The sequence below is a fragment of the Haplochromis burtoni genome, unplaced genomic scaffold (genome assembly GCF_018398535.1).
Source record: "Haplochromis burtoni strain Fernald_Lab_line unplaced genomic scaffold, NCSU_Asbu1 Contig_79, whole genome shotgun sequence".
In the NCBI taxonomy this organism is placed as follows: Eukaryota; Metazoa; Chordata; class Actinopteri; order Cichliformes; family Cichlidae; genus Haplochromis; species Haplochromis burtoni.
This window is the reverse complement of record NW_024582440.1, coordinates 678736-688693: the sequence shown is the minus strand read 5'-3', so window position 1 is coordinate 688693 and position 9958 is coordinate 678736. Positions and strand designations below refer to the sequence as shown.

The 9958-nt window shown below is 38.3% G+C and overlaps 1 protein-coding gene across 1 annotated transcript; it reads left to right on the top strand.

Moving 5' to 3' along the window:
- The first annotated feature begins 2252 nt into the window (after positions 1-2252).
- On the top strand, positions 2253-9306 carry faim2b (Fas apoptotic inhibitory molecule 2b). The gene is made up of 12 exons (XM_005924855.3): positions 2253-2518; positions 2948-2996; positions 3262-3329; positions 3430-3494; positions 3611-3664; positions 3771-3821; positions 4951-4990; positions 5090-5127; positions 5209-5296; positions 5384-5479; positions 5684-5737; positions 5851-9306. Exons 1-12 carry the CDS (start codon positions 2504-2506, stop codon positions 5998-6000), a joined length of 768 nt encoding a protein of 255 aa, XP_005924917.1. The 5' UTR covers positions 2253-2503; the 3' UTR covers positions 6001-9306.
- Positions 9307-9958: the final 652 nt, after the last annotated feature.

The window sequence follows — 9958 nt, the reverse complement described above, 5'->3', positions numbered from 1 at the left end:
AAGAGTTCTTACTGCCACATGTCTTAATAACAAACAGATATTAAGTTTAGGGAGAAATTACTTTTTCCACACAGGATCACTGGTTTGGATAATTTTTAAAAATGAAATCACCATTGAAAAAGTGCATGTTATATTTACTAGGGTTAATTTTGTCTGGCTCCTTATTGATCTTGAAGGAGAGGTCAGAGGTCAAATGTGACATGATATCTTAAATCTTTAAATAGCACTTTCTATATGTTGACAACACACTTCTAAGAATGATACTTTCTAAGCTATGAGGCTGTCACGGGGCTGAGTGGCCTGTACTGAACAGGACTCAGGTGCAGAAACCCAGAGCAGAGACAGCAGATGATGTAACAATTTATTAGGCTTAAGTGCAAAAAAGAAAACGTAGCAAAGACAAAAAAAACCCCAATAAGACGTGGAGTTTGACGAGGCGTGGCCTGGGGAACGTGGCTAGGGCGAGGGAATGAGGCCTGAGATGCGGAGTGGAGCTGAGCAGGGAACAGTCACACTGAAGAGAGAAGATAGAGGAGTTAGGGAGGTAGTGGAGGCAGCTCTGAAGTGGCCAGTTGTAAGAGTAGCAATTCTTACTTGCAGTAGGGGACATGGAGTGTTGAGAGGGGGGTGATGAGAATCCAGGGGAGGCTGAGTGGCGTGGAAAGGCTGGTCTGAGATCCGGGGCTTCAGATGGAGTGTGATGGCAGGAGGGCAGGCAGGTGAGGCACAGAGAGATTTTCAGAAGGATTGCTTGGTATCTTGAGTTCAGAGGTGGAGCGTGAGCCAAGGTGAATACAGCAACCGCAGCACAAGAGAGTCATGTTAACAAGATAGATCACAGCAAGAACTTGAAGTATAAGGCCTGTTACCAACATGTGTTGATGACGAACTGGCAGTGAATGAACATCAACGTGTGGTTTAAATCCCTCTGGCTTGATTGTCTGCAATAGGCTCCAGATGTGTAGGAGCTGGAGTTGGCCCTGCCCAGGGGCGGATCCCAGGTCAGTTGAGGAGCCTTATGAAAATTCCAGCCACCCACCGCAGACCATGACAGAGGCATCATTAAGTTGACCATGGCAACGTTGGTGTAAGACAGATTTTAATGGGTTGTCAAAATGACCCCCTCTACACCCGACAAAGTGTTCTCAGAATTCATTCAAAACTTTCTGAGCTGTTGTGTTTACAGGCAGAATGACATCTACACAAAGCAGACACCAAAAACCAGTTCTTGGAAGCACGTTAATCTTGCCAAGAGCAGTTCAAAGTATTGTAGAGAGGCTTTGAGGTAACAGTTTTTTAAATTTTAATATTTATCTATTTATTTTTATAAATATCTGTATTTATTTAAAGTGTACACATTCAGGGACTTGTTGTTGCAACATTTTCTAGATCCTGGATGATTTCCTCCTTATGGGAGACAAAGTAATCTCATCCTACTGACTGACGATGTTTAGTATGTGGCTGGAAACAAACTTCCAGTTGTGCATTTGAGAAAATATTGAATATCAATATAAACATTTTAATAAAGTATAAATGATTACCCACACAACTGTGCTTATTAAAGAGGGGAACAGTACAATACATCTGAGTAAAAGCAGATTAGAGGTGATCACTTGCCGGTAAATCTCAGGGTATTCTCCATAATGTTCTTAACTCCATGCTAATTAGTGATGTGTGTCTGTTACTAAAGCAGTGTCTTACATAAAAACATGATGTCATTTGTTTACCCAACCTGTTTGCTAAAAATAAGCAAAGAAAGAAAAGCTACTTCCAACTGTACCCTACTGTACTTTTACACCCACGCAGACAAAGATGTCACCAGACTGATGGACCCACATTAATTGATTGGTAGTTTTTGAAGGGTATAATATATCTGAATTTTCCAATAAATCTGTAAATATGTGTTATTTTTAAAAATACATTTTTCTGTCATATCAACATTGCTGCACTGTCCTCTTTGTATTTTTTATACCTCAAAATGGATTAAAATAATAATGTAATATCATCTGTAGCTCAGACATGTAAATCCCTCTGCTTGCTTTGCACAATTATGAGTAATTGACCCTGAATACTGTTCAGAACAATTGTGTCCCCCCACCCCCCCTGTTAAGCAACAGCAGTGGCACACTCTGGTGGGATCTGAGGGTTATGGGCCTACCTGGACGTTGCTAGAACGACCTCTTTAGGGCTGGGACAGGGGTGGTGTGGGATCAGGGTTAGAGGGAGATTAACTACATGGCAGCCTATAAAGCTCCAGTGTAATCCGCACACTGCAGACAAAATCAGAGCAACAACTACTGCGCAAACAACCTTTTTTTTCCCCCACTCACAACAGCTTTTGGAGCCACAGAAGCGACATCGAACGAAAGAAGAAGCCTAGGAACTGTACATATTTGGGATTTAACAGCTTCACATCATTAAATAAACAAACAAACCCATTTTACCAAGGATTTCAGAAGAGTGTTCCTTCATCAGAACCATAAAGGCGAAAAAAGGGAAAAACATGAAAAAGGGAAAGGTATGTTTTCATCTTTCCTGATTTAAAATAAAGCTGTAACAAAATGCCTTCATTAAAGTGACAGATTTGTTTACATATGAGACGTGTTATTGTGAAAGATTGTTAGAATTATTAATTTTTTTAGAGGTATGCTCTAAAAAAGCTTCCAAACTCGATCAAAATCCAACAAGGTCAGAGAAACAGTTTAACAGTATGTCTATGAACATACATACATACAGTTTATGTATATAATCCTTTGAGTTAATCAAACATTAGGGGCTTTTATAGTCAGATCTGCAATGAAAAGTATCTCCTGTACTATTTTGTTTTTTATTTAAATGTGCATATAAAGCAATAGCTTTAGAATAGCTGGCACATGTGTCTAACACTGTACTGTGGCTGTAAACGCAGTTATTGTTCATTCATATACTAATTATGATTGCGTACCAGCAGGTGAGCAATGACAATGAGCCTCCCAGCTATCAAGAGGCAACCGCAGGTGAGTAAAGTATCCTGCTGGTTACAGATATGCGAACACTGGCTGTCCTCTAGATTAGACCTGTAGTAGTCAAAGCTGCGTGGTAACAAGTGAAACAATGTGAATGAAAAATAATGTTAGTTTTTGTTTAGCTTCATTTTAAATGCAAATAATAATCTTTTCATGACATTGCACTTAGTTATTAAAAATGATGTAGGTAATCAGAGCAATGCTACAATGTGATGTCATGAAGTTCAGCTTTGAAACGCCTCCACCCTTTTTTCAGGCTATGCTGAGATGGAGGCCCAGTTCGCCTGGGATGATAAGACCATCCGGCGGACTTTCATCAGGAAGGTACTGGAAGCAAAATAAACCCCAAACAAAACCCCATGAAAACATAAATTAATAAAAGAAAATGCCACATCGCTCTGACACAGCGTTTGTCCACCTGCAGGTCTACGCCATTCTCATGGTTCAGCTGTTTGTGACCGTGGGCGTTGTTGGTCTCTTCACATTTTGGTAAGTACGTCTGTATTTATTTGCTCAACTTTACTGTCATTTTCTAATAAAGCTTTTTCTACTTTATTCTATGAAGCACCAGTTTACTTTCTTTTTGGTTGCTGTTTTGATTTCAGTGAACCAGTGAGGTTTTTTATTCAGACTCATCCTGGCTTGTACTCGGCATCCTAGTAAGTAAAAAAACAAAACGAAAACAACACAGATGAAAACTCATATCACACTCACATAAATTTCATGTACATTTTGAAATTGTCTCTGATCTTTTTTTTCTTTTAGTCTCATGTTTTTTGCCACCTACATTGCACTGTCCTGCTGTGGAGACCTGAGGTAAACCGTCTTTGTAGAAATCAACAGCACAAAATGTCATTGTTACGCTGATGACCTGCAGCTCTATGTTCCTTTAACCATTGGAAATTGTGCTGAAGTCTCTAAACTAGAATGTTGTTTATGTGCAATTAAGGGCTGGTTATCAGATAATTTCTTGCTCCTAAATACGGATAAGACAGAGTTGATGGTCATTGGGCCACACACATTTCAGCACTTGTCCCAAAATTTCATCTTGAAAATTGATGACAGTGCCATAAATTGCAGGAACAAGGTAAAAAACTTGGGTGTGTGGTTCGACATGGTGCTCTCCTTTGAATCTCATGTAAAAGAGATAACAAAGATCGCCTTTTATTATTTGAGGAACATCGCCAGAATCAAAAAAGTTTTGTCAAGCGACACTGCAGAGGTTCTTGTCCCTGCATTCGCGTCTTCCCGTATTGATTATTGCAATGCTCTTTCTGGCCTACCAAAGAAAAGTTTTAGAGGTCTACAGATGGTGCAAAATGCAGCTGCTCGCATTTTAACAAGAACTGGGAAATTTGAGCACATTACCCCTGTTCTGAGATCTCTGCATTGGCTACCTTGTCAGGTTCGAGCAGATTTTAAGGTCCTGCTGCTCACCTACAAGGCTTTAAACGGATTGGCACCTTCATACCTCTCCGACCTTTTACATCTTTATGTTCCATCTCGTGCTCTCCGATCTCAGGACTCTGGCCTTCTAAAGGTTCCTAGAGCCAGAAAAAAGACTATTGGAGAGCGTGCTTTTTATTTTTGTGCCCCGTTTCTGTGGAACAACCTCCCTCAAGATATTCGGCAGGCATGCTCTGTGGTTGTTGAAGACACATTTGTTCACCTTATCCTATATGTCTTAATTCTATGGCTTTTAGTTTTTAAATTTTTATTGTTTTTAACTTGTATTGTGTCTCTTACCTGTATTGCTATGTATCACTTTTATTTTATTTATCCCTTTAGTTGTACAGCACTTTGTTTGAAAACGCTTTATAAATAAAGTTATTACTATTATTAAAAATTCAAGAAACAACTGAAAAGATGCTCTTTTGCAAAAACTCTATAAAATGTGTCTCTGTGTGCATAAATAACAAATCTACTGTCTTTTCTGTCATAACAGGAGGCAGTTTCCTTGGAATATAATTCTTTTAGTTCTCTTTGTGAGTAACATGCAGTGTAAAATACAAACCTTATACAATAATAAAGCTGTCACTCAGCCTCTCAGCCTCTAAGCTATTTTTATCAACTTTTCCCTACAGACTCTGAGCATGGCCTTCATGATGGGATTTCTGTCAAGGTAAATACACCTGCGGATGTAAGAACCATCCGTGTCTTTTCAAGCTGAAAGAGAAAATGTATATGTTTGTGCTTCCTCCAGCTTTTACAACACCAAGTCGGTGGTGCTGTGCCTGGGAATCACAGCTCTGGTGTGTCTTTCTGTCACCATCTTCAGCTTCCAGAGCAAGGTGCGAACTGCTTCAAACTAGAACTTCAAACTGCTTTGAACAAAAAAAACAAAACAATAAAAGACACATCTTCTTCTTCTCTTGCAGATTGATGTCACCTCTTGTCAGGGAGTCCTGTTTTCTTTGTGTATGGTCATGCTCATCTGTGCCATCGCCATCTCTGTTGTCGTCCCTTTTGGATACGTGAGTTTAAACTCGTACATCCTTCCAGAAGGAAACCAAATTAGCTGCAATTAATGAGTTAAACAAAAGTAGTTGGGTTAATGCATCAGGTACTGCATTAATGGAAGAAGGATTAGCCTCAGATAATCTTGCACTGTGTCTTGCTTAAATTAGCATCCCTGCTAGCCTTCTTAAAAGTGTTTTGTAATGCATTTTATCTCACAGGTACCTTGGTTACATGCCACCTATGCTGTAATAGGAGCCATCCTCTTTACTCTGGTGAGAATCACGCAGCCTACCCCCCGTCTTAGTTTCCAGCTAAGTTTTCAAATGATTACCTCGTGCTCACCTGCTCTGCTTGTTTTCTCCATTTGTGCCTTTCTCTGCCACAGTTCTTGGCGTTCGACACTCAGATGCTCTTAGGAAACAAGCGCTACGCCATCAGTCCAGAGGAATACATCTTTGCCACGCTCAGCCTCTACCTGGACATTATCTACCTCTTCAGCTTCCTGTTACAGCTCACGGGAGAAGGCCGGGAGTGAAGCCTGTTTTACACGTTTCTCCTGCATACTAAAGATGTTTATCAGCTGAACTATTTGAACACTTGACTTGGATTTACCTCTCGACAGAACGACATGACTTCAAGGCTCATTGCAGCAACCTGTTTGCTCTTTCTTTAAGTGATGTGTTATCGATCTAACCTTTGTTTAACCTTCAAGTCTCTTCAGTTCATAATCTTCTTATCAATGGAGACCCTGAAATCCCATCTTGAAATCCCATAGACTACACCGTCCAACTACTGCTAGGTGTTACCTTGGGAATCTATAAGTGTGTGTGTGTGTGTGTGTGTGTGTGTTTTGAATGGCATTTTGGACTCTTAAGTGGATCAAAGCAGGTACAAACAGAGTTGGATGCATCACTCTGTTTATTCAGCCTTGAGCCAATAATGGGGTTGAGTTTGTTTTAATCATTTGTTTCACATCCAATATGTAGATGCACTTTTATACTTGTTTTTATTTTTATTCATTTCATTATATATGATAGGTTTAGTGTATTATCAGTATGTACTGTATGTGTGTAAGCGCAGACTGGGCATTGGTATTTCGGAAGTAGCAGCTACTGTATGAGTCAACAGACTTTAAGATGTAAAGAAAGCAAACAGCAACCACAAAGGGAAAATGTAGAGTAAGTCAGAGTAAGAGAGTACATTTGGCTGTTAGAGATCCGTTTACACTGGTGTTGAGAATTTACCGTGGCCTTTCAGCTGTTATAGAAAATAGTTTTAGATTAATAAGTTATTAATGGGAACGCTGGAAACTGTGTGTAATGAATAAAAAACACTATACATTTCTTTGCAAAGAACACGGGCTATGGACTTGTAAGTGGCAATGTAATTAAAGTAACACATGAAACCTATCAAGTGTGTTAATTTTAATGTTACAGAATTAAACAATAATAACATTTCTTTGTATTGTATGTTTCTACAGAGCAAACTACACCATCCTTGTGGGGTTTGGAGTTGTGTGTACACTGACCAGTATTAGATACACCAAGCTAATGGCACAGATTCAACAAGGTGGAGGAAACATTCCTCAGAGATTTTAGTTCATACTGGCATCAATGGTCTCTGATCAGTGGTTGTTCATCAATGGTCATAACATGCATATTAATGATCAAGAAACTGACCTTACAGCCCATTTTTCATCAGTGGTGCTAGTTTCAGTCATTGTGTAAAGGTTAGGGAAACCTGCAGTCAGCTGAGCCTGAAGAAGTCACTTGGACTGAGTGATGTGGTGACTATTCAGGCCATCTGAGTACAGTGAACTTATTGTCACTTGAAATGATCTGTGCTTCGTGGCACACTGCACTAACCCTTTTGGATCAGCCATCAAGATTGGCACACTGCTCATAAAGAGATGGAAATGGAAATTGCTATCCTATTAAATCAACTTTCTTTTCCATGTGTCAGAACATCAGGAGGTTGACTCGACCATATCTACGTTCCTAAATGCACTGAGTTGTTGCCATGTTATTGGTTAAGTACTTATTTAAGCAGGTGGACTTTAGCTTCCTGCAAAAACTAATTCAATTTAAAGATTAAGAAAGTAAGACTAATGATACTGCAAGATCAGGCGTCCATAATATGTAATATACACCCCTAATTTAGCAAAAATTAAACAGCCAATAATAAATCACTCACAAAAACATTGAAACAAGACTTTTATTAAAAAAAGAAAACTGACATATTCAAATTCAAAGAGAAAACCAAGAAAGAAGTAAAATCTCAATCAATTAAAAAACAAACAACAACAACAAAAGAAAAACAAAAACACAAGTTACAGACAATTTAGCAACTCTGGCACAGGAAGACAAAAGAAGCCAAATGGCATTTGCAAAATAACCAAATATCAAAACCTCTTTCCTCTAACAAAACTGTACAAAATGAGTTCTTGTATAAATAAGAAAACTATTCACAAACAGATAGTGAAATGCGCCAATCTGAATTTTCAAAAAGCTTGTGATCCACACAATACAGTTTATACAGTGTAGAGCTGTGTTTGTGGATCAAAAATGTTACTTTAAGACAGCATTTCTTGCTAAAATGATTGAATATTTATCTAGTTAAACTGCTCACTACTGCAACATATAGTAAACTGTAGTATTACATAACAGTATGACTCAATTGTTTAAAACGAAAAAAATTGCGACACTGGTATTAACCAAACTGAAATAAAATGAAACATTTTGAAAATCCAGATGTGACGTTATTAAACCAGCTGTTTGGAAATCCTGTTTTAGCAGCAAAATGTTTTGAAACTATGAAATAAGCTGTCAAATTGACATTAGGATGGATACAAATAGCATTTACAAATCTATGCGGACTAAAAATGCAAGTGCAATGAGTATTTTTTATTTTATTTCAAATATTGTGTACTTTCCATGTGGTCTTAGTATTCCTATATTTGTTATGTCATTTAAAAGGCCAGTTCCTTTAGTTTCCTGTCCTGTCATCTCTGCTTTAAAAAAATAAATAAACACTGCATTGTAACAAGTGGTCATTTCATAGTTTCAAAATCTTGTTTTGTATTAAAAGTGATGGCTAATATATGGAATAGCATTTCTCAGAACATTTTCCTTCATGGTGCGCTGAATCTGAAAACTTGCAAGTCACTGTGTTTTCTGGACAGGTTATAATTCATACTAAAAAATTAAAAATCACAAAAACACACAAGAAGAAAGGGAAAAAAACGGTGAAAGAAGTGCAAGGAAAGACAGGCTATTTACAAAATCTGCTTGTGTCTGAAAATGTTCGTGTTTGCACCAATCGTAAAATCTGTGCTCCGTTTTTCTTAATGTCCATTGAGTCAAGAGCCCGATCGATATAGGATTCTAAGACCGATACTAGTACCGATAGCTGGTGATTCAAATATCGGCTGATACTTTTTTTTTCTTTCAACATAAATTTTTTGGTTTGTAGATTTGTTTTTGTGTCCTTACTAAGACAATATGACAATGCTATCTAAAAATAATGTTTTCTTATCACGAGTTGTGGATTACTTGTTTATGCTGCTCGGATCAGCCGGTTGTTGTTTTGCAGAATTCCAAACATGTGCCCTCTGGTGGACAAACCATGCAGTGTCAACACATAACATGGTGGAAAGGTGTTTCTCTCGTCTCATCTTTGCTTAGCGGGCTTTATAAATGTTGACACCGACATATCGGCAATCAGCTAATAATATCGGCAGGCGATATATCGGTCGGGCTGTAGCTGAGTTCGGTAAAGTCTGCTCGCATGCTGTCCTGCACTCATTATGTAAGCTAAGGGGAACTAGGGTTAAGCAGCTGGATTTGTTCTTTTCAAAAACACTTTCTAAGACAGAGCTGAAAAAGTCCTCAAACTGTAGTCATAATTTGGAATATTGAGTGTACGTTAACACTCTTATTGCCATCTTTCTCTTTCTTAGAGTCAAAAAAAGGCATTTTATACCATTACACAAAACATACGAGCATCTTGGGAGATTGGAGACAGCGGTGGGTGGCTAAAACATCTTTGGTTGCAGAAATGTACAACAGAAAAATTGCAAAAAAACAATGTAAGCCTTGGGGAAGATGTTATCTCGTTCGTCTTTTCACTGGATTCAAACATGAATGGTTAAAGAACAGGAAGAAAAGCTCCTGGTAATTCTACGTCTAACTCAACTGACTCAAAGTTCAAACAACCCTGCTGCCATTTCCACAGTATATACAAACTCATGTCAAATCTATGTGAAACCGGGCAGTTCGTCCAGAGGAAAAACATTAAGGCTTAGCTAGAAAGAGTTTTTGCAGACTTTTTTTTTTTTTTAAATCACTCACAAAGTCATTCAGACTTGCTGTCTCACTAAAGGCTGTAAGAATCATCTTTAATGGCACTTCCATGGTCTAGTGAGCAGTCCTTTGTAAAACCATTATTTCTATTATCTACATATGTACAGTTTTTGATATCCGTATAAATTAAAG

Excerpts from the sequence above, each read along its gene's own strand:
- faim2b (XM_005924855.3), top strand. Across the intron at positions 3,822-4,950 it reads TCCTGCTGTGGAGACCTGAG|GAGGCAGTTTCCTTGGAATA; the intron begins GTAAACCGTCTT and ends CTGTCATAACAG. Across the intron at positions 5,480-5,683 it reads TTGTCGTCCCTTTTGGATAC|GTACCTTGGTTACATGCCAC; the intron begins GTGAGTTTAAAC and ends TTTATCTCACAG.